At 45.7% G+C, this 25,287-nt stretch overlaps 1 protein-coding gene across 3 annotated transcripts in view; it reads left to right on the top strand.

Moving 5' to 3' along the window:
• Positions 1–6,209: 6,209 nt before the first annotated feature.
• LOC147710034 (H-2 class I histocompatibility antigen, Q7 alpha chain-like) overlaps positions 6,210–25,287 on the top strand; it is a 343,677-nt gene continuing 324,599 nt past the window's right edge. The window contains exon 1 of one of the 3 annotated variants that reach the window (XM_086920699.1): positions 6,210–6,396. In XM_086920699.1, coding sequence (XP_086776825.1) covers positions 6,333–6,396 — 64 coding nt within the window. In that variant the 5' untranslated portion in view covers positions 6,210–6,332. The remainder of the gene's footprint in view (positions 6,397–25,287) is intronic. The other 2 variants (XR_015295837.1, XM_086920698.1) reach the window with 2 other exon arrangements.

Here is a 25,287-nt window from a genome sequence, read left to right on the forward strand (position 1 = left end):
GTGACCTCTGAGCTAGTTGGTAACACACCCAATTAAGTTTAGCATAGTCAGTGGAGGCCTGGAATATCCGCAGTTCCACGTCGATACTACTGTTTATGTTATTCCAATGCGCAGGGCCTAGTGGGAAACTAGGAACTACACTACATCCTGTTTAATGAATTATTCATGGGTCAATTTTTGGTAGTTTTTTTTCCACTGCTTTTAAAAATTTCACAAACCTGCAGCTCAGCTGAGGGTCCTGTGCTGAGAAGCAGGTTAGCACTGCATTCCTTCATGTGCGTACCCCCTGTAGAATAAAATGGCGTTTCAGCAGGAGCTTCCTTTCTTCCTGCAGTTCCTCACACGAGCATAGCAGGTGCAACATGTCTTCTGCCCCAATGCCACATAACCTGCATAGTGTTCCTGCTTTTGATCTCAGCCAGTGAGGAAGGTGTAGGATGCATGGTAGCAGGCCCAGTCTATATCTTAAAAAGGACAGTTTGGTTTTTTTTGTGTAACCTAGGCCGAGATAAGGCTGGGAGGCTTGTGTCAGGTATGTGTTTAATACCATCCATGCATGAGATCTTTTTGATAGGATGGCTTTATCCTGAACCCATGACTGTAGCTTGATCGATTTTTTCACCAATTTGTTGAGTGTTTTGTGGTCTACAGGGGATGCCCAGAGCTCTGCTTTTTTCCAGGTATTTTGCAGCTGGTGAATTTTGAGTCTGCTCTAGCTCTTTCCATAAATATTCGTTCAGCGTTCCTTCGGTCGTTTTTCTTACTTTATTCCATGAGCAGATATATGCCCCCTATCGTGCCAAAGGCTGTGACCGTATTCCGAACTCCAATCTGATCTGTGCTGGGGAGGATCGCTTTGGGAGGCTGAAGATGATTCTATATGCCGACACGATTGTACTGTCAAGTGTTATGGCATCTCTGCCTCGGTGGGCCTCGCTCCCATATGTTAGTGTTGGTAGCAATTTGGCGCGTATAACATGTAGTAAAGGGGTCAGAGAAGGTCCGGAGAGGTTGTTATTTAGAGTTTTTAAGGCGATTGCCAGAGCGATGCCTTTGCCTCTTATGCTGGCCCTTTGTTCGCTAAATTGGCCACCGCTGTCTATCTTCACACCTAGATATTTATACGACGAGGTGTCTTTGATACGGGTGTTATTCCAGAACCACGAGAAAACTTTCTTCTTTTTGTTGTTGCTGATTGTCATTGTTTGCGTTTTCTCGAGGTTCGCTGTTAAGTCATTTGACTCGTAATATCTCTGGGTCGTATTTAGGAGGTTTTGAAGCCCAACTCTTGTATGGCTTATTAGCACCAGGTCGTCTGCATATAAGAGGCATGGTAGATTGAGGCCTCCTAATTTTGGCGAGTGTGAGTTGCAGTTGTTTAATAGGGGCACCAAGTCCCCCAGGAACAGGTTGAACAATGTGGGGGCCAACACTCAGCCCTGCTTAAGGCCGTTATTAGTTTGTATCCGCCTTGACAGCATTGAGCCGTCCCCCACCTTAATCTGAATCTGAAAATGTAGATTGATTAACAGCTCCAACAGACCTTTTGGGATACCCCAATCATTGAGTTTTGTCCATAGTAGATTGCGGTTAATGTTATCGAATGCCGCTTTGTAGTCGATATAGCAGAGGTGCAGAGGCAATTTTTTCATCTCTGCCTTATCAATAAGCATGCCCATAGTCAGTATGTTTGTTGTTGTCTCCACTGCTTTAACGAAGCCTGTTAGATTAACAGGTATAAGAGATTTCCTCATGGCCCATGCCTTTAGTTCTTCCAGTATTAGGCCTGCAAAATACTTCGCATCATTATCGATTAGGGCAACTAACCGATAATTTTGAGGAAGGCCCCTGTCCCCTGCTTTATGTATGGCGGCAATGATGGAGTCCTTCCAGGTGTCTGGCAAGATGTTATTATGCCTGATCTCCCGAAAAAGGGGTTCAAGTGCCACTGCCCAGTAGTCCATATCTTGTTTGAAGAGGACGGGCGGGATCCCGTTTGGACCCGGCGCGCCTTCCCTTCTTCCTGTCTTTATTTGCTGCTTTATTATGGGTTCCAGTGATATATGATCTGTGTCCCCCACCATGTCCTGGTCGATTGGGCACCTTTGTAACCTATTGCCGACATCATGGGCTCGTACAGAAAAAGGTTTGCTCATGTTCTGATTGGCCGACAGATCTCGGTTAAAATGGTTTTCGAGATAAACTGCCCAAGTTGCCTCTGTGATGTTTGATGTTATTTCAGTTTTTGCAGGGTGCGTTAATGAATTTATTGTTTTCCAAAACCTTGCACCGTCGTTCTTTTTTATGTCTTCATGAAGTGTTGCCCAGAGTTGTTCCTCTGTTGTTCTGTTTGCTTCCCACTTTAGTTTTTTTAATGAAGCTTTTAATTTAGAGAGTTGATGCAGCTTCCCTTTGTTATTATGATCCTGCTGTACTGCTCTCATTAACTTTGAGATTGAGTATTTCATTTCTTTGATTTTCCCTCTATATGCTTGGGGAAGGGTGCCCAGCTTGTTCGTCCTTGTGCGCAGTTTGAGCTTTGTTGCATATTGCCCCAGGGTGGTAGTAAACTGCACCCATTTCGCTACTTCATTAGGGCCTCTGCGCTCCATATAATGTTGCTTTACCCGTCCAGTCAAAAATTCGCCCATAGCGGTCGAATACTTGATCATTTGAAAGTTTACGGTATAGATGGACTCTTTAGGAGCCGTTGAACGCTCGTAGATTGGCTTAGCAAGGTCCATAGTGATTTCCTGAGGGCAATGATCGCTATCTTTTTGGATCCTTATCTGATAGGATATTGTGAATTGGAAGAGTGGAAATGACATGAAGGTATAATCTAGCGTGCTATTCGCTTTTTTTGAGTGAAAAGTTGAGGCTGGCGGGTTATCCCCGCAAACCTGCCATTTAATGCCCTGATGTTGAAGTTTTCTAATGCCTCAAGTACCTTCTTTCCCAATTTTGATTGATTGGCTGTTTGTGGCTTACTTTGTTGTGGTAGTGCCCAGAATGTATTTTGTGCCATGGTACCCTCCTCTTGTGTTGTTCCCATAAGATTGAGGTTGAAATCCCCAGTGAGTACTAAGTTCGCTGTTTTTTCCCCGTGATGCACTCTTCAATGTATGCATATAACTCCTCCGCTGCTTTTTTCTTTCCTTTGGGGTGAATATAAGCATTAACCAAGATGCAGTTATAAATTGTTTTACCTAGTCCTGTTGTCAGAGTCAGGTTAACTGCGAGTGCAGCTGTCGCCGAGGGCCCGGTTTCTTTAGCCATCGCAAAGCTAGTTGTAGCTACATATGTTACCAAACCTCCTCTTAAGTGTCCATACTTGGCTAAGCTCTTTGCGCCGGAGTAAAAACGTAGGTACCCCTGCAGGTGCGGGGGCTCGGCAAGCCAGGTTTCTTGTAGCGCAATTAGATCAAAGGATGGAATATAAGCTATGAAGTCTGAGTCAAGCATTTTGGATGCCTGGCCATTTATATTCCAGGAACATAAGCGCAATTGGTCCTGTACGTGCTCCGTTGTTGTACACTGCACTTGTCAATTGCTGTTTGTTATGGTTCTCACAAACCGTCTTTGTTCCTGCCACCCGTTTGGAGCTTGTCTTCCATGTCGTTCTCCGAGAGTGAGTTCGCTGAACCCGTTTCTGCCAGTACAACTTGGCCCGACAGCGCCCCTGAGAACCGAGATTTTGCTGCCTTCTGCATGCTCCCTCCGGTTCAGGTTTATCTCATAGCACAGTACGTCCGGGTATCGTGGCTTTGTAAAGGGCTTCAGCGTGATGCCCCAGTTTTTAAAGGTCTCGGATTCCATAAGGATCTTTTGTGCCAGGTCTGCCGAAGCCCAGATCGCCTTCGTCGCTTCTTTTCCTGTGCCTTCCACGGCTATAAATTCAATAGACTTCAGGTCCGAGCTTGCCACAAATGACAATGAAAAAATGTGGGTCAATAATCGCAAGATGTTGCCTCTGTTAAGGATGTTGTGACTTCCTTTGGAGGTAAAGTCAGGGGTGAACCATGTGGCATCCGAAACTTCCCCTTGATTGATAGCACCTCCAAATATGTTGTCCTTGTTTGGTGTTGCTGTCCGCTTCGTATTACTGGTTGTATTTGCTGGTACCCGATAGCCCTCTCGGTTGTGCTCCCATGCTGAGATTGGATCCCTTGCACAATTAGTTGGATCAGAGGTTTTGCGGCGTGGAAGCTGCTTGTTTAATGTCAGGGCTACAGGGGCAATTGTTGACATTGTTTGGTCCACCTGTAGATAAGTTGACACCGTTTCTTTGGTGATGGCTGATATTTGGTTTTCAGTGAGTCCTAGATCCTGTCTTCCTGTTATATCTCCCCTTGGGCTTATAGAAGCTTTTGGGCTTCCCATGGGTTTTGTGCAGGGCTGGATGTTGTGGGTTAGCCGGTTCCAAGACCCAGGGTCGGCCAATGAAGTGATGGACCCAGAGTGTTGGGGCACCACAGCTTGATTGCTTTGTGGATCAGCTGCTGTTTTCACTGAACTTTTATTTGCTTGTTGGGCGATGTCTTCAGACGTGCCACCTCTTTCATCGTGTTCACGATTCGGTGATATTGCTTCGACCAGATTGCTCGTACTTTGTTCTGCGGTCTTAGTTTGCCCAAAAAGTTGCCTAAAGCCTTCACGTTTAGAGCAGAGCTTCTGTTTTCTCCCTTTGCGTTTTTTCGCTCTCCTCTGTTTGGCATTTAATTTCTGGTTTGTGTCCACGTCGTCTCCGACACCTGCTGATAGAGGCGTTATTAGCTCCTCCTATTCTCCCCTGTGTCCTGGACTTTCTCTTCCGTCATTGGATGATCATGGCCACCGGTCTTTGATGTTTTATCATGCCGTTTGGCAGCGGTGTCCTTGCTGAGCGTGGCGTCAACCTCAGCCACCCCTGTTTGTGCAATAGACTCTTTGCCGGGTCCATTAAGTATTTGGCAACCCTGTACATCACTGCTGATCTTCTGTCTATGTTCGGCAGATCGTTCAAGATGTCCGCATAAATCTGACATTAGTGTTGGCAGGGTGGCCAGTTTGTCAATGATTGGGCCACATTCACACTCAATGCCGTTTCTCCTTTTGGTGTCCTCAAGTTGGTTCAGTTTACTCTGAAGAAGCGAATTTAACGTGCCCAGCTTCCCATCTATTGCAACTACGAATCCTGCAGGACAGGTGACGGGGGCTTCTAAGCGCTGTGGAAAAGGATCAGAAAGGAACTCAACGGGACTGAAGCGAGGCTCTACCTGCTGAGTGATGACGCGCTGCTGTTCTGCCTCCTGATTGGTGGGTTTTCTGTCAGCCTTAAAGTTCTGGGACGGGCTGAGTTCAGATCTCGTTTACTTCTCATCAGAGGATCCCGCCCCCACCCTCAGCCCTACCCCCACCTCATCAAAGCCCCCGTTTCTGGAACATCAGCCCCTCCCTGTCATCGAGGCGCTATCCGTCCGCTGGAGGGCGCTAGAGCCCCGCAGGTGCAGCCGAACCATTCATCTTCCCAGTGCCCGGTCACCAGAGCAGCGGGGGGGGTTTCCAGACACTGAAGTCAGTCACGTCATAGGCTTCTAAGCACTAACAGAGCTGCCGCAAGAGAAGGCGGAAAATCAGTTTTTTTGTGCAGTCCAAGGGGGTGCTTTCCACGAGCACCTGTCACAGTACACAGGTCACTTTCATATATCGGACACGGGGAGGTGAAGTGATCTGCCCAGAATCACAGGGTGCGGAGCCGACGCTGGGACTCGAAGCTGACTCCCAGTTCTAAAGTCGGCAACTCCGGCCGTATCAACACATCCTCTCCGCAGCCAATAATAACAGCGAGGACTTCTAGGCACTTTAGAGTCTGAGCACAGACAGCCCCCCCACAGCAAGAGAAACAAATGGAGCGAAATAAATACAGAGACAGAGTCAAACTGGAGGGAGAAGAACACATGGGCAAAGTGTGTGTGTGGGGGGGGTGGGGGGGCGTTATAGCACTGTGCAGCAGACTCTTCACTGTGGTCCGCAGCCAGGACAGGGAAGGAAGCTTCTAAGCACTATAAAAAGGAACTCAAAAGAAGGAAGAAAACGAAACTTGTCTCTTTACTTTCACTTTCACTTTCACTTGCTCCATCTATAGCTCTTCGCAGTGAGGCTCTACCTGGTGAGTGATGATGCGCTGCTGTTCTGCCTTCTGATTGGTGGGTTCCCCTCTCCCTCAGAGCCCTGGGACGGGCTGAGCTCAGATCTGGTGAAGTTCACATCGGAGCGGGTCATCACTGAAGGCTGGGATTTTTGCCCACTTGGTGACCTCACTGCGGCTCCCCCCAAAGCCCCCCACCCTCATCATGACCTGGAGAGCCCCTCTCCTCCTGCTCCTGGGGGGGCTCTGTCTGGAGCCGGCCCGGGCAGGTGAGTGACCTGAGAGGGGGCACATCGAGGTGGGGTGTGAATAGGCAGGTGAACTCTACTTCGGTGTGGGTAACAGAGTGAGGACCAGGGCTTTAAGAGGGACGAAACAACTGGGGGTCTCTCAAAGGGGCGTGGCCAGTGTAATTAAGGGCGTGGTATAAAAACACCTAAGCTATAAACCTGTGCTTAGCTAGTGTGCCGCCCGACTGGTATTTTGCTGTTTCTGTCATCGCATGCAGATATATGATACAACAAGTAACATACCTACAACAAGTCAGTGCTATTGGCTTTGTCAATGGTTGTTAGGTGCAAAAGATCAGGCACATGGGTGTGCGCTGCTCACACTGCTCTTCTCATTAGAGGAGAAGTTACGGCATGACGTCATGTCAGGTGTGCCAGGTAGGGGAATGGGAGTCATTTTCTGACTGGATTTCTCTTCTCTTTTTGAAACTCAGGAGCAACAACATTGCAGTCCAGAAAAAAACGGACCGTCTGAACAGGGTCCGATAGAGACCAGTTTCGAGGCCCCCTTTAAAAAACTGCTGGTGCTCAGCACTGGTGAGACCCGGCCCACTTAAAGCCCTGGTGAGATCTCTGTGTCGGGATCAGTGTAACACCGGGTGAGGGCTGTGTGTGGGGATCAGTGTAACACGGGGTGAGGGCTGTGTGTGGGGATCAGAGTAACACGGGGTGAGGGCTGTGTGTGGGGATCAGTGTAACACGGGGTGAGGGCTGTGTGTGAGGATCAATGTAACACGGGGGAGGGCTGTGTGTGGGATCAGTGTAACACAGGGTGAGGGCTGTGTGTGGGGATCCTTCTAACACAGGGTGAGGGCTGTGTGGGGATCAGTGTAACACAGGGTGAGGGCTGTGTGTGGGGATCAATGTAACACGGGGTGAGGGCTGTGTGTGGGGATCAGTGTAACACAGGGTGAGGGCTGTGTGTGTGGATCAGTGTAACACGGGGTGAGGGCTGTGTGAGGGGATCAATGTAACACAGGGCGAGGGCTGTTTGTGGGGATCAGTGTAACACAGGGCGAGGGCTGTGTGTGGGGATCAGGGTAACACAGGGTGAGGGGCTGTGTGTGGGGATCAGTGTAACACTGGGTGAGGGCTGTGTGTGGGGATCAGTGTAACACGGGGTGAGGGCTGTGTGTGGGGATCAGTGTAACACGGGGTGAGGGCTGTGTGTGGGGATCAGTGTAACACGGGGTGAGGGCTGTGTGTGGGGATCAGTGTAACACGGGGTGAGGGCTGTGTGTGGGGATCAGTGTAACACAGGGTGAGGGTTGTGTGTGAGGATCAGTGTAACACAGGGTGAGGGTTGTGTGTGGGGATCAGTGTAACACAGGGTGAGGGCTGAGTGTGGGGATCAGTGTAACACAGGGTGAGGGCTGAGTGTGGGGATCAGTGTAACACAGGGTGAGGGCTGTGTGTGGGGATCAGTGTAACACTGGGTGAGGGCTGTGTGTGGGATCAGTGTAACACGGGGTGAGGGCTGTGTGTGGGGATCAGTGTAACACCGGGTGAGGGCTGTGTGTGGGGATCAGTGTAACACGGGGTGAGGGCTGTGTGTGGGGATCAGTGTAACACAGGGTGAGAGCTGTGTGTGGGGATCAGTGTAACACAGGGTGAGGGCTGTGTGCGGGGATCAGTGTAACACAGGGTGAGGTCTGTGTGCGGGGATCAGTGTAACACTGGGTGGGGCTGTGTGTGGGGATCAGTGTAACACGGGGTGAGGGCTGTGTGTGGGGATCAGTGTAACACAGGGCGAGGGCTGTGTGTGGGGATCAGTGTAACACAGGGTGAGGGCTGTGTGTGAGGATCAGTGTAACACGGGGGGAGGGCTGTGTGTGAGGATCAGTGTAACCCGGGGTGAGGGCTGTGTGTGGGGATCAGTGTAACACGGGGTGAGGGCTGTGTGTGAGGATCAGTGTAACACGGGGGGGAGGGCTGTGTGTGAGGATCAGTGTAACCCGGGGTGAGGGCTGTGTGTGGAGATCAGTGTAACACGGGGTGAGGGCTGTGTGTGGGGGTCAGTGTAACACAGGGTGAGTGTCGTCTGTGGGGATTCATGTACCTGCCATGTTTCCCAGGTCCGTGGGTGATGTGCTGCTTCACTCCATTTTTAGGTCTCGTTCGAGACCTATTGCTGCCAAGTTGCTTGTCAACGGACACAGACAGGGTCACGAGCGGCGATTCAGGTCCGTGAACGCGCAGATTCTGGTCCGTGCATGCGCACCAGCCACCACCACATGCACTAGCCGCGCACAGACGCACCAGCCGGCACCAGCCGCCCCCAGCCGCGCGCACACGCACCAGCTCACACAGGCACCAGCCGCGCACACACGCACCAGCTCACACACGCACCAGCCGCCCCCAGCCACGCACACACGCACCAGCTGCCCACACACGCACCAGCCGCCATGGCCGCGCACACACGCACCAGCCGCCCGAGCCTGTGCACAAGCCCCCAAGGCACCAAGTCTCACTCACCGGGTGTCATCTCCTCCGCCTCCATTGACGTGGCACACACGGGGCTTCCCTCACTGATGGGAGCCCCGCACTTGTATCCACAGCCTCAGTCACCACTTTTCTGCTGCCACCGCCGGGCTCCCCCTCCGGCATGGGAGCCCGGCGTCATCACTTCCATCTCGGCGAGTCACTTCGTGCACGAGCTTATGGCGGAAGTCCCGCCCCACAGCAAGCATGACGCTGCCGGACTTCCGGATTTCGCGCCAGTCGGGCCGGTGGCTTGCCAGGAACTCATGCGATTTCCAGGTACTTGTTTACAAGTGTATTTTTTTTCGTGAGGCTGAAAATGTCTGCTCGGCATTGAGCGCTGGTTGAAAGTGCTGAGCCGACGGTAGTGAGTGCGGAAGTGCTGCCCGCGCCCTCCGCCGGGGTGCCGCGGTTATGTGGGCAAGGTGTTTACTGCATTTTCAGGTTCCCCAGGTTAGTATGTGATAAGAATATGGAGTCCACGTGTTGCGTTCAGTTCTGGGACGTGCGTTCGCACTTGTCAATCCCAAAATGCGCTGTGTTCCTAAGTTTAGTAATACAAAGTCGAAATGCAGATGAAAAAAATTTGCTTGTTTCATGAATCTTTTTAAGCAATGTATTATTCCGAGGCACTGAAAGGTTTAATTATTCTCTTTAGAACCACACAGCTTTATCCTTATTACTATCACTTTTACTGAACTAAAATACTTACACATATATTTTCACTTTGCTGTTTTCTTAATAACACTGAACTTCATTATTCTTTTTAACAGAACCTTTTTCTAATTGACAAAACAAAGAATATGTCTGTTAAATTGCAATAAAGCAAATTATCTTATTCCGTGTAGCTTTTTAAGCAATTAAGGGCAAGATTTAAAGGTTGGAGAATGGAGTAGGGTCTGTTGGGAAGCAGTAGAACATTATCTCCGCCTTCCAAAAGATACTCCACCTACCAAATTTAGAGATGACCGCCAGTCCGCCAGTGATTGACAGCCCAAAAAAAGACATTACGTGATGCACCCAAAATCTATTGGATGGTGTAGTGCCCTTCCTCTTATACTCGGTTGGGCCTTTGGAATTAATATTCAAATGACAGAGTCAACAGAGTCTTTTTTCGACTAAATACTAAACTACAATGGCTCTTAAAGAGGCAGGCGGATGACGTCTTGGTGGGTGCGGTTCTCTGATGCATTTGCATCATAGTGCTCTGTCCGCCAAACTCTAAATTATGCTTTAGGTACTTTAACCTGCGTCCCTGTATAGCGCTAACATTAATACATCTGCATATTATTTTTACAAGTTGTAAATTTTCAGGGCGATTGCCACTTTCTATGGAATTTTACCCACCTGAGCATCTGCAATAAGTATGCTACGAAACTTAGATGTGTCTAAAAGGCAGCATGTTTTGGTGCCCAAAATGCAGTGGTATAAAAAACAAATTGTTACAGTGAAATTATGACGTCTGTGTTTCACAGGGAACTGTGAAATAGTTTCTATAATTCATGGTGACCTGTGAAATTCAGATTTCATCATCTTAATGACTGTCCAGAAAATGGTAAAACTGTGGATCATCTTAACGCCCCAATCCAAATAACTGACTAACCTATCCACCACTCAAATTACTTTCATATTTCACCATACTAATTCAACACTAATCCTTTATGGGTTCCGGAGTAGTGTACTACTCGCTGAAAAAGCGCTTTGACACCTCATCAGGGGTAGTAAGCCCTATATAAATGCAATATATGCCTGACATACTGCAATGTTGTCAATAACACCCTAAAGAATGTATTCCCTGAAGGTTGTGTCTGTCTAGAAATCGCATTATGAACAAATCAGTCATCGCCCATGTTAGACTAATGTTCTGCTTTGTTACCTTTACCTCTAATTGTAAAGCGCTCTGATATCTTTCGGGATCAAGTTCGCGCTATATAAAACTTTATAAAAAAAAAAAAAAAAAAAAAAAAAAAAATTAACTACACTGAAAGTCTTGATAGAAGAAAATGAGTTAGAACAATAATGTTCAGGGTAAAGCTACTGATTAGACTGGTTTCACCGAGTCTACCGGTAAACAGGTTATTACCATGATTTCACAGTCAGTCTAATGATGCCTGTGTTGCGTTAGTTACATTTATCGCTAATGCTAACGGTTGCTTGAGCACTACTCGTCTCGATGGGCTTCATTTAGAGTTTGGCGGGAACTACCCCAAGTTCTGGAGGACAGTCTTAAATTCGGGGTACAACGATCGGCTGTATTTACCGGCTATCCATGCTGAAGAGGAAATTCTTTCGGGTGCACCTACTCCGCATTTAGATTTTCTTTCAGAAAGGATTTTAAGACCCCTCCAAACTGTAGATGAGTCCTTGGGAATTGTTTTCAGTGCACGGAGAAGTTCGTTTTGTAACATTTATGTGTTATGCAAGCAGTGAAGCAGACGTGTTATTATTGAACCTCCTTGACGGTTTTGCTGCTGTGTATTTAACCCGGGCCTGGTTGCTGTTGACTAAGGCTCTTTTAAATTTGTTTTCTGGGGATGATTACATGCCCGATTATTGTGTATTTTCTCTTTTTGTATTCTGCACTATAAACTACTTGGAATGCTTGTTATGTGCTGGGTTTTGCTTTTATCGGTCCTCAGTTTTTCTTATTGTTGGTCTTGATGTGTTGTTGTGATTTTCTGTATATAGGGACTATTGTTCTGTTTAGATTGTGCTGGGTTCGTGGATCCTGTGGTCATCAGTTAGGGTTGTTGGATTTTTGGAGGCCTCTGCAGCTCGGGCTCTTTCGCTGTTCACCGTTGCCAACCCTGCTTCTCATCTGCTTCTGGTTCTCTTGACCTCATTGCAATGCTACTAGTACTGATGTCACGTTTCTTATTTATTCGCACATGGTAAATACTTCTTGTAGAACTCGCCTTTACAGAAAGTGTTTAATGCTCAGATGGTTAATGTATTGCATTAAACGTTTAGTAAAATTGACCACATTGACTTGCAGACATCTGAGAGAGCACGGTGGCAATAAAGGCTAGGCAAAAGTTCTTCATCACTGTGGTTTGTACTTTATATTGTCGAGGAGTGACCACTCAGCACCTCTTTACTGTTTAGATAATAACACTGGCAGGTAGTTTTAATATGGGAATTAGAGTGCCCCTACACTTTTGGTTACTTATAGAAGTAGGTTACATTTCAGTGTTTCAATCAATCAAATACACTTTATTCAGTTTTTGCATGAAACCATAAAAGTAATCTAAAACCGTACTTAGTACAAAATGTAATCAAATACAATATATTTGTACAAAAATAAAAAAATAGCTTAAAAATCTCATACAGTACAGATATATATGGATCATCTCAACCGGAGGTCTTTTTCCTAGCCTCTGAGTGAAAATGACTAACGCCATGGTTGACCTTAAAAACAACAACTTTGTGGCCTCTATAGCTTTTCTCCATGAGCATTTGTCATCTATTTAAATTCCTAGATAAGGGTATGTATTTGTATTCTCCACCCTGGAATTATTGATAAAGATGTCTCTACTTTTTTTATGCCTTGGCCCTACATTCATTATAAAAGTTTTTTTGATGTTAATTTTTATGTCAAGATTAGACACGAAGGTGTTATATCTGTTGAGTGAGCGTTCCAGGGGCGTACGGGCAATAATCACTGCGTTGTCCGCGTAGAAGAGAGCGGGTATCGGACGGTTTTGGAGCAGAGGTAGGTCCTGGCACCCCTCCAACATGGCTTCTTCTAAGCCCTTTGTATAAAGGGTAAAAAGGTAGGGGGGCAGGACACAACCCTGCCTGACACCCCGCTCAACCCTAAACGGCGCTGTCAGCTCTCCTCCCACTCCAAATCTCACTCTGGCCGTGGCATTGGAGTACATTTCTCGTAGGAAATTAACTAGTGAGAGATCAATACCCATTTCTATTAAAATGCCCCACATTTTCGAGTGGCTTACGCAGTCGAAGGCTCATGTTAAGTCTACGTAAGCCATATGCACTCTCCCAGTTTTAGCATTCACGTATTTGCCCGTTAATAAAGTCAGATTTAAGACTTGCTCAGTGGTACCCAAACCTTCCCTGAATCCATACTCTCTTTTACCGCCTCTCTCTCACTGTTTCCCTTCTTTGCCGCTCTTTTCTCCCCATCACTCCAGCTGTCCTCCTCTCTCTCCCTCTTGCTGTCTCTCTTGCATTGTGTTCTCACTGCCAAGACCCATTTCTCTCATTCCTTTTCGCCACTCTTGATGTCTGTTTTTGCCCTCACGCTCCCCGGCCTCATTGAAAATCCGCTTAGTCCATTGTTATCTCTCTGCATTGTCCCTCCCTGGATTGCTCTGTCCGCGTCTGTCTGTCACTCTCTGCTCAAGTCACGCGTTGCTATTCCTCTGCAAAAGCCCCGTATCTCGCACTCTATCGGTCCCAGTTTCTCTTCCTCTCTTTATCTCGCCGTTCTCTCTAGCTCTCCGTTTCACGCCCAACCCGTTATCGCATGACTTTGTCCTGCCAACTCTCTGGGGAGTGGGGATGCTCCCCCGCCTCTCCAGTCTATTGTCCTGTCATTCCTAAATCTCTGTCCTCCTCTAAGTCCTTCTCCGTGCCTCACCCCCCTTGCTTTCTCAATGATTCTTTACTCTTCTTTCCCCCTTTCTTGATCTCCCTCCCTCCTCCAAGCCCCTCCCCCGCAGACTCTCTGTTCGGGCAGTCTCTAGCTCTCTTTCATCTCTCCATCATCCTCTCTTTTCTGCTGTTTGTAGCTCAACCTCAGGCTACGATCTGGCTGCTATGTTATCAGATGTTTGTGTAGCGCCCATTCCACCTACAGCTGTCAAGGCGCTGGGGCTCTCTTTTTGCACTCATGTATGGGAGTGACATAACGACGTTTAAAAAAAATGTTAGGCTGGGAATACAATCTGTAAGTAAAACATTGATGTCCATGGAGACGCTTTCCCTATTTTATTTTAGGTCTCCGCCACCACCCTCGAAGAGCATCTGCGCTCGCTGCTGACAAATGAGGTGACACACTACTTTAGTACACTGCGCCCACACATTACTTTAGGCCACACACACTGCGCCCACATATTACTTTAGGCCACAGACACTGCGCCCACACACTACTTTAGGCCACACACACTGCGCCCACACACTGCGCCCACACACTACTTTAGGCCACACACACTGTGCGCACACACTACTTTAGGCCACGCACACTGCACACACACACTACTTTAGGCCACACACACTACTTTAGGCCACGCACACTACTTTAGGCCACACACTCTGCACCCTCACACACTCTGCACCCTCAAACACTCTGCACCCTCAATGCAACATACACTCCAAATAACACTCAGTGCCACATAATTACACTGCACTCAATGCAACATACACTCCAAATAACACTCAGTGCCACATAATTACACTGCACTCAATGCAACATACACTCCAAATACCACTCAGTGCCACATAGTTACACGCCACATAATTACACTGCACTCAATGCAACATACACTCCAAATGCCACTCAGTGCCACATAATTACACACAACATAATTACACTCTACTCAATGCAGCATACACCCCAAATACTACTCGGTGCCACAAAATTACACACCACATAATTACACTCTACTGAATGCTACACACACTCTATATATGCTATATAAATACGATGCAACATACACTCCAAATACCACTCTGTGCCACATAATTACACACCACATAATTACACTCTACTGAATACAACATACACTCCTCATATTACCCCTCAGTGCCACATAATTATATGCTACATAATTACACTGCGCTCAACGCAACATTCACTCCAAATACCCCTCCGTGCCACATAATTACACGCCACATAATTACATGCCACATAATTACACTGCACTCAATGCAACATACACTCCAAATACCACTCAGTGCCACATAATTACACGGCACATAATTATTCTATCCATCTATCGCCCTCACTCTACCTATCACCCTCACTCTATCTACCTATCGCCCTCACTCTATCTAGCGCACCACCACAGCATCACTCAGGGGCACCACAGCATCACTCAGGGGCACCACAGCATCACTCAGGGGCACCACAGCAGCGCTCAGGGGCACCACAGCATCAATCTGTGCAACGATTCAACAACAACTGTTTGAAATATGTTCTATCAATGTTTCAAGCCTTATTACAAATGACACAAAAATATGTTAATATTTCATTTCTGTTCTTGGATTTTCGTCACAATAAAGTACACTGAACATAATATTCACAAAAGTTATTTACTAAAGTTTAAGCTATTCCCATTATAAATTACAATAACTTTTAAGTATTAATTATTTTAAAAAATTAAGCCATTGTTATTTGTAATATCAATACATCTAAGTCACGTAAATACAACACATATTGCATTACAAATGCAATAGGTGTCACATTTGCGAAAGTTATAACTATTGGCATTGTAAATGACAAAGCTATTAATTTCGCTATTTTCAAAACCAACACATAAATAAAAAAAATGTCATTTACAATACCAATAACTCAAACTTTTCTAATGCGAGACCTATTGCATTGCAAATGCTTGTTTCTTTTTGATTTCTGGAACTTGTAATTTTGTTTACTACTATACAAAGTTTATTGTAAGGATTACTTAAAACCATGACAATATAAAACATTTAAGAACATGTTATAGAAAGGACAGAAGAGAACGGTGGATCCTTGCAATACACTCTAGTGTGACTGGCACATAGTGCCAAAGGATAAACCTCAAGGTGTAGAGGTGGCTTTGGTTAAGTTTAGGATAATTTGGCAATTTAAAATCTGTGATGGATAAACTGGTTTAAATTTTATATGAAAGAAGTAAAAATTGTTTAAATCCACTTCAGATTGGATTAAATACATAAAACATTTTAAGGGCAGACTTTACAATGCCTAATGACCGTTGTGCAGGAACTAAGAGTTATCAATCTGTGGTCATCTCTATGCCCTGGTCTGTGTTTTAAGTAGGTCCAGCACTGCTTTAAAAGATCTTCCGATTCTTTCCAGGTCAAAGGGAATCAAAGGGAATCATGGTACTAAAAATACAGCTCACTGCATTGTTGCATGTTCTTATGCCATGATTGTAAAAAAAGTGGCTTTAGTAGTGTTCGCCAGGAATTGGGCAAAGGCAGACAGCAGCAAAGTAAGTGAAAACAAGCATTGGCATAGCCAATAGGTCTCGCTTTTTGGACGCTATAAGTATTTAGTTATGCAGCAGAATATCCTTGGTGCAACAACACCAGCTGTTGCATGGCTAAACACTTGTAAGGTCCCAAATGCTAGACCTATTGGCTATGCCAATGCATACCTTTTACCTTTTACACAGCACATGAGCTGACAGCCATCGTTTGAAATCGTGTATCCCCCCTGAAGGCACACTAGAACCGTTTGCCTCTTCCACAATTTATGTCACCTATGCCCTACAGAGCTGAACTCATCAATAGAGTGACGATGGAGCACAGGTTCTGTCCCCATTCAACACACATACATAGCTGTAATGTACTATAGGTGTATTATGATAAATTCATTTTACTGTAAAGCAACACAGGAGTTTACTCTCCAGGGGTAGAGCTGCAGAACTATGTGGTTGGTCAAGGAAGTCAAGACACATAGTGAGATGAAACACAGCAGATGTGACAGTGGCGCCCAGTCACCATGCCCAATGGAACCTTGGTCGCCAACTCACCATGTGCCCAAACAACCGCTGGAAATTCTCAAGTGATCATTTTTGGGAATAAAAAGTGAGTTTGGGCACCAGGACATCCTTATTCATAAAGATTTATATAGCGCGAACTAGATCCCGAAGGATATCAGAGCGCTTTACAAGAGAGGCCAAGAGAGTAATGACAACAACAAATTTGTAAAAGACGGGGATCATACAATACACAGAAGTAAGCGGGCCATGAGGTGGGCAATAATATGCATATTAAAAACGGGGATCATATAATAAACAGAAGTAAGCGGGCCATGAGGGGGGCAGTAATATGCATAGTATAAGATCCGTGTCAAATGAAGGTACCATCGTAATAATAACAAAAGTCACCCGATCCCGTGAGTCAAACCCACTAGGGTAAGAATTTGCTCATTAGGAATCTTTTGGTTTCCAGTTTGAATGCTGTCGTCGAGGTGAGTTTGCGTACTTCCGCTGGTAGAGAGTTCCAAATCTTAGGGGCAGCACCTGAGAGTGCTCAGAGACAAGTTCTCTTTTTGCTAAGGTTGCAAGGTTTCAAGAGGAAAGTAGAGGCGCTTCTTGATGCTCTTGTCCCACAAGATAGTTCAAGTATTTGTGCCAGATACCTGGGAGTTTTGAAGTGAAGGACTTTGTGTGCAAGAACTGCAATCTTCAGCTTCATAGGGTAGCCAGTTGAGAGATTTAAGGACTGGTGAAATGTGCTTGTTTTGTTTGGCGCCAGTAAATAGTCTTGCCGCGGAGTTCAGTGAGGCCCTTAGTGGCATCAAGGTGTATTTGGGAAGGCCGCAGAGAGTAGCACTGCGGCCGCAGAGAGTAGCACTGCCATAGTCTAACCTCAGCAGGACAAGCGCTTGTACTACCTGCTTGACGTCATTTTGTGACAGGAAAGGTTTGATATTTCTAACAGTCCTTATCAAGTGGTTTGTCCCTTTACAGACATTGCTGACGTGATTGTTCATATTCAGGTGCTTGTCCATGGTGATTCTGAGCGATTAGGCTGGGTCTACGATAATCGGAGTGCAGTTGAAAGCCGTGAGGTGAGTCAGCCAGAGATCTAGCTTGGGGATGGGTTTCTGAGGGGAGATGAGGAGGAACTCCATTTTGGCGAGTTGAGCAGGAGATGGTTCTTGGCTAACCAATTTTGAGTAGATGTTATGATAGTATTGAGCGAGATGATACTTTCTGGGGATAAGATAATCAGGTAGAGTTGTGTCTTGTCGGCATACATGTAGGAGAAAATGTTTGTGGAGTTTAGTGCGTTAGCCAGAGGTTCCAAGAAGAGGTTGAAGAGGATGGGAGAAAGGGTGGATCCGTGGGGGACCCCCATGAATACTGGAGATGGAGTGGTTTGCCTTGAATCTTTGTGATCTGCTTCCTTGAGGAATCACTTGAACGAGAGAAGCAGGAGCTCATCTCTGTATCCAGTTACACCCAGGCACCAGACACAACGACGATGGAAGTAAAACACTCCTCAATCACAAAAAATAAAACTGCAAGAGCAACTAGTATTCATTAACCAACAGAAATGGCATGCAGGGAAGCGATAAAGTTCACGCGCTATGAGCGAGACCACCTCGAGCGGGGTCCAAGCGGATCATTACATTCTCCACACGTCCCGTGTAGCGATTCCTCGGGCACTCAGAGGAACAGTCAGCCTTCAAGCTTGATCAATCTGTAACCTTTCTGTGCTAGAGATGGGCAGGGGGCGGCAATGAGGATCCCTGGACATCTCCTGGGAGCATTAACCCTTTCGAAGAGTGACTCAATGGTCAGCGATGGGCGCACGCGGGCTCATGCGCGAGAACCGCGTCTCCACAGAGCACCTGAAAATGAAATGTCAAAGTCTGTCATCCCAATGAGATGATTAAACGCAAGACCAGTCAGCAGAAAAAAAAGAAATCAAAGCCAAAAAAAAGAAACAGGCGCTTAAGAGCCGATTAGAGTTTTTCTCTGAAGGATACAATTAAACAGGCAGAACTGAGCGAAGAGAGGGAAAGAGGGGTTGACGGACAATTAGCGAAAGCCTACAATAGGAAAGTAGAGACAGAGACAGCCGGGTGGAAGGTCAAACCTCACTGCAGTAAACAGATGGAGAAAGTAATATGGATAATGGCCGCAGTAAAATCAAATTCCAGGCTACTTTAGCTGAGACGGTATCGCTATAGTAGCCACTTACGATTATACATTTAAAATGCAGCAAAAAACATGTTGCTTCCTGTGGTGATCTGTATTACGCAACACTTGTTGGAACCTCATGATGTCACCACAGTGCATTCTCCTCCAATGTTCTCTGTTTGGCAGTTGTAGCTGCCCTGTCTCTCCTTCATGCTGGACGGCTCTCTTCTCATGAATAAATCTCCAAACAGCAGTTCCTGCCTCCGCTTCATCTTTACATTGGCGACTGAGGATGGTCAGCTGTTCCTCAGCTGTCGGATCTACTCACTAACTAACTTCTAGCAAAACGGTTTGGACTTTTGAACATTTTCCATACCTACGATCTACTTTCTTGTGAGTACCTTTTTTTTTTTCAAACGTTTCACTTTAGAGAGCCGTCGCAGCCAACAGACTCTTTTTCTACCATTTGCCTCGTTCTGCGCATCAATCAAGCAAGCTTTCACAGCACACCCTCTAGCGCTTTGTTAACTGTTACTCTGCCTCGCGCTATCTACTCTTCCTTCTACTAGCGCTACGTTCTACCTGCGCTCCCTGTGTCTTCACCGTCAAAAGCCAAGTCCTACCGAGTGCTCTCTGTGTCTTCGCTGCTCCCATCGACGCTGCATATTTCTCCACTGTTTGCTCCGCCACCTTCGAGCTCCGCTACAGAATGATGACGTAGTGGAATCCCTCCACTCATCGTCATCACGTTTCTTGTCGCCTTAACAACCAGCAAGACGCCCAGCGCCAGCACGCGTTTCCTCAGCAACCAACTAGACGCCCAGCACCAGCACATGTTTCCTCAGCAACCAGCAAGACGCGTTCTGTTTATGCCTGTCACCACGTCATCTACGTCATAAAGCCTTCGCGTCCATCTCTTTCCTGTCTACTTTATCCTGATTTTGCCAGCTGTCGACTTCAACCTACACAGATTACTCATACAGCCGACGCATGCCGATGCGCACAACTCTGAATTTCTCTCTACACTGATGCGCACAGTTTTAAATACTTCATCGGATTCATTTACTTTCAGTCCACGCACGTTGACGCGCACAGCTTTAAATAGTTTTCTACGCTGATGCGCACAGCTTTAAACACTTTACACGCTGACGTGCATGGTTCAAGCACACTATTTAACAATTCGACAAGGAAGCAAATCTCGCGCTGATGCGCACAGCCATAGCTCATCCTAATTTTCCTCATTAACACGCCGGAGTATTCAGTATCTTCACGCTGATGTGCACAGCTGTTGCACACATTCTTTTCTACACGCTGACGTGCACAGCCACTGCACGCAGTTTTTCTACACGTTGACGTGCACAACTGTTGCACATATTTTTTTTTCTCTTTCTTTTAACACGCTAATCTGCACGCATTTTACTCCTAACAAAAGACCAACACATCCAATCTGCCATATTTACAATTTTTTTTTTCTTGTATTTAAAGGAAAATTGAAGATCTCACAATGCAAAATGTGTCTCCTCCTGCTCCTTTTCTTCAGACTCCTGGAGACCCTCCTCTTGAATGGAAACTTTGGTTGAGATCCTTTATGGCCTACCTAGGGGCAATTGATGGTCTTAGATACCGTGCAGAAAGAAAAAAAAGTCTAATGTATTATCATCTTGGTGTAGAAGGGCAAAACGTCTTTGATCATTTACCGGTTTATGTTCCACCTACTGGCGAAACTCCCGACGAATTTGAAATAGCTATAGCTAAATTAGACAAGTATTTTGTTAAAACCAAGAATATGGTTGTACACCGTTATAAATTTTTTACCAGAGCTCAAAAACCCGAAGAAAGCATTGATACCTTTGTTACTGCCTTAAAAATACTTGCGTCTAAATGTGAATTTGACAATTTCACCTCTCAACTTATTAGAGACCAGCTTGTTGCTCGGTGCTCTTGCAAACAAATCCAAGGGAAACTTTTATCCTGCAAAGACCCTTCTCTTGACAAGGCTATTGATATAGCCAAAAGTATTGAAACATCCTTAGAAGATTCCAAACAATTAGAGGTTTCTCTTTCTAATACTTCCATCTCTGGTGCTGTTTCCACTAACGTACCTTTTCCCACCAAATCTCCCATTTCCATTTCTCGTGACTCTCGTGGCTATTTCAAAAGAACGGGGAACACCAGTTTTAGAAGACCTTTCATGCCTAATAGACAATTCAGCCAAAGTACTTTCTGTTATAGATGTGGCTCTTCTTACCATGCCTCCAATTTTAAAAATTGTCCTGCTGCCAATCAACAATGCACTCAATGTGGGAAAAATGGTCATTTTTCAAGGGTATGCATGAGAGGTAGAAGGGGTAATGTTCGTAGTGTCATGTGTGAAAATGATTCCTTTCAAGACTCAAATCCTCTTGAGCTTTCAACTGAACATTCTGAATGTGATGTGACCAATCAGGAATATGTTGTTGTAGTGAAAGACAATGACACTACTAGCCGTACTTTTCTTGTCCCTGATCCCGAAGTTGATGCCACTATTGACAATCACCATATCCTACTACTGGTGGACACCGGTGCTCGCATCACTATTGTTTCCTATGAGAAATATTCTCACCTTTGGCAAAATAAATGTCTACTTCCTCCTGATGTCCTTTCTGTGGCCTTTGAAGGAAGCAGAATCAACCTTCTAGGTTATTTCTTGGCCGAAATCTCCATCTTTAGCAAATCCATCAAGGGGAAGGTCTATGTTGCCAAACGTGGTATCAATGTTCTAGGACTCATACATCAGGCAGAATTTGGTGTCACCATTAAACCTGGTTTACCCAACCCTGTATTCATTGAAGGATGCAATCTCTCCTCCCCTGCATCTTCTACCCCTGTTTGCAACATCTTTAATAGTGAATTCTGGGAGCACAAATATAAAAAGATTTTTGAAGATCGTTTGGGCAAGATTACCAATTTTCAACACTTTATCAAGGTCAAGGATGGTGTTTCCCCAATCAAACACAAGCTTAGGAACGTTCCCCTTAGTATTAGAGAAGATTTGTCCAAACACCTTAAGTCATTATGCGAGCAAGAAATCATTGAAAAGGTAGAATCCACATTATGGCTTCCTCCCATTGTTCTTGCCAGAAAAAGGTCTGGCGATCTCAGGATGTGTGTGGACTTACGCAGTCTCAATGAAGCTATCTGGGTCGATGGTTTTCCCCTCCCTCGCATTGAGGATTTGATAGCTAAAGTAGGCTCATCCACGTGGTTTTCTAAACTTGATTTAAAGGCAGCTTACCGCCAGATTGAGTTACATCCACTCTCTCGACATCTCACTGCTTTTGTAACTCCTGATGGAGTTTTTCAATTTCGTCGTCTTCCCTTTGGGTTGGCGTCTGCCGCCGCTGTTTTTCAACGTATTATGTCTGAAATGTTTGAGGAACTCTCTAATGTTGTCGTCTTCCAGGATGACATCCTTATCTTCACTCAAACTGAACACGAACATAATTTAGTCATTGACCAAGTCTTCAACATTTTGGAAAAAAGAGGTGTAACCCTACAAAAGAGTAAATGTGTATTCAAAACTAGAGAAGTAGAATACCTTGGTCATACCATTTCTGAATGTGGTATTAAGCCCAGGCCAGGTCTAGTCAAGAGTATCATTGAGGCCCCTGCTCCTTCTAACAAAGAGCAGCTTCTGTCCTTCCTTGGTCTCTGTGAGTTCTACTCCAAATTCATGAGAGACTACGCCAAGACCACTGAATGTTTTAGACTTCTACTCAAAAAAGGTGCCACCTTCAGCTGGTCTGATGAGTGTGAGAAAGGTTTCCAGCTCATCAAGGAACACATCACCAAAGCTCCTGCTCTTCAACCTTTCAATGGCAACAGAGAAACTTTTGTCACCGTTGACGCCTGTGAATATGGCCTAGGAGCTGTTCTCTCACAATTAGCCTATGGTAAAGAATTTACTGTGGGGTTTGCCTCCAGGACTCTCCGCCCTGTCGAGCGGAAATATTCTGTTATTGAAAAGGAACTCCTGGCCTGTGCTTGGAGCGTTGAAAAGTTTAAATCTTACTTATGGGGCAGACCTTTCGTTCTTCAAACCGATCATCGACCTCTCGTCGACATTCTATCCGGCAGAAACGTCAAGCGCACTACAGCACGGTTGGCTAGACTCTCCACCAAACTGTTAGAATTCAACTTCAAAGTTATCTACATTCCTGGGGGCAAGAACAAACGTGCTGACTGTCTTTCCAGGTTACCCATACAAGAACCTAACGAAAATGAGTGGGAAACAGAAATTGAAGATTGTTTTGTGGCCAACATTTCACAAATTTCCATTTCTTTTGCTGAGAATGATTGGGTTAATGCTGTTGAGAATGATGCTGTACTTAAGGATGTTGTCTCCTTCATTCAGAAAGGTTGGCCCAAGGAAAAATCTCTTTCTCCTGAACTCCAGATTTATTGGAAAATCAATTCCGAACTTTCCTTGGAAAGTGGTAAAATTGTTAGGGGCAACAAATTTATCCCTCCCTCTGTTTATCGGGAAAGGATTATTGCTGATGCTCATTCTGGGCATCTAGGTGCCACCATTACTAAAAGAAATGTCAGATCAAATTTCTGGTGGCCTAGAATGGACAATCAAATTGTGGATGCTGTCAAACTTTGCACACGCTGTAACACCAGCGATAAAGTCCTTATCTTGGAAGGTGTTAGTGATTCTGTTGTTCCCCCACCCAGCAGAGCTTGGCAAAAAATCGGTCTGGACTTTCTGGGTCCCTTTCATGTTCTTCCCAACACTTCCAAGTACTTCTTGGTCCTCATCGATCACCTGTCTAGGTGGGTCGAGGTTGAGCCTATCAATGTTCCCAATTCAAAGAGTGTTATTGATTGCCTGACCAAAATTTTTCTGAGGGAGGGTTGTCCGGAAGAAATTCTCACCGACAATGGGGTTCAATTTATCTCTAAGGAAATGAGTGTTTTCTTGAATAGTTGTTGTATCAAACACACCAGAACTCCCTTGTATCACCCTCAGAGCAATGGCAAAACCGAGAGGTTCAATAGAGTTATTGTTGAATGTGTGCAGGCCGCTTTCAATTCCAATAGCTGTATTTTCCAGGCTGTAAAAGATCTTGTATGGTCTTATAGAATCTCTCCACATGTTGCTACAGGCTTTTCTCCTTTTGAATTGATGAGAGGAAGGAAAGCCTCTTCTCAAGCTCTTCCCCTTTGGATGGTCAAAAGTCTCCACAAAGGTTGTGATTTGGAAGTAGCATGGGATTGTGCCAACAAAAAATCTTCCAACTCTCTGCCTTGTAACGTGGAGCATCGCAAGAGGTCTTTTCACAGTATTCATGCTGGTGATTGGGTCAAGATTAAAAATCCTGTCACTGTTAAAAAAGGCCTTTCCAAGTTTCTTGATTCCCAACAAGTTGTAGAAGTTCGCAAAAATGCTGTCAAATTGTCTAATGGTAATTGGTGGAGCACTTCTTGCGTTGCCAGAGATCCTTCTCGTGCTTCACGTGCAACTGTTCCTACCCCCAATGCTCCTATTGACAATGGTTTAAGGAAAAGCTCAAGGTTGATTGTTAGACCCAACAGATTTCGTGACTTTATTTGATTCATCATTCATTGTTCTTTCTTCTTGTTTTTCTTTTGGAAAGGGGGGAGGTGTGTGGTGATCTGTATTACGCAACACTTGTTGGAACCTCATGATGTCACCACAGTGCATTCTCCTCCAATGTTCTCTGTTTGGCAGTTGTAGCTGCCCTGTCTCTCCTTCATGCTGGACGGCTCTCTTCTCATGAATAAATCTCCAAACAGCAGTTCCTGCCTCCGCTTCATCTTTACACTTCCTTACTACACTCTCCGAGCACCAATGCCTACATCTACAATGCGCCCTGTGCTCTCCAACATGTTTTCTATCCCCACAAGTATACAGACTGTGTCATGGTTTAGTGGGACGCTCAGAAATGCCAAATAAAGGTGTTCACTGTAAAGGTGACCACCTCCCACAATCTCCTGACCCACAATCTAAGATGTAAATAATGAGTGATGCGCGCGCTTGCGAGCAGCAGGCCGAAGTGCATGCCTGCTTGTGCCCCAGGGGGACTGCTGAGTGCGAGTGGTGCATTGTCCGTGCGGCCATGAAAGTGACGCAGCCGCGCAGCTGAGAAAGTGATCATGGGCTGTAAGGGTGCCCGCGAGATGGCTCATGTGCTCGAAAGTCAGATGTTGGCTGTGTGTGAGCTTGGTGCGCGTGCTCACGCGCATAACCGCTAGCTTGTCGCCACACAGCTGTGGTAGCACTTTGAAATCTCCACTCCTAAATGTCTCGCCAGACAGCGCATGCGCTGGCTCAGGCGAGACCTAAAAAGTTTCCAATTTGTAGCCGCTAAGTCTTTACTTGACAATCTTGGAGAGCAGTTGCCAGTTAGGGTTGAATTCTTTAATTTGTAAAGCCAGCATCCTTACTGCTAAAATTTGGGTTAGGCAAGCTTTCCCGATTGTGCAGTTAAGATAAGTTTGTACCTGAAGGCCGACTTGATTGTCGTCGTTATATGATGCTGCCAGG

This window comes from Lissotriton vulgaris, chromosome 5, assembly GCF_964263255.1.
Source record: "Lissotriton vulgaris chromosome 5, aLisVul1.2, whole genome shotgun sequence".
In the NCBI taxonomy this organism is placed as follows: Eukaryota; Metazoa; Chordata; class Amphibia; order Caudata; family Salamandridae; genus Lissotriton; species Lissotriton vulgaris.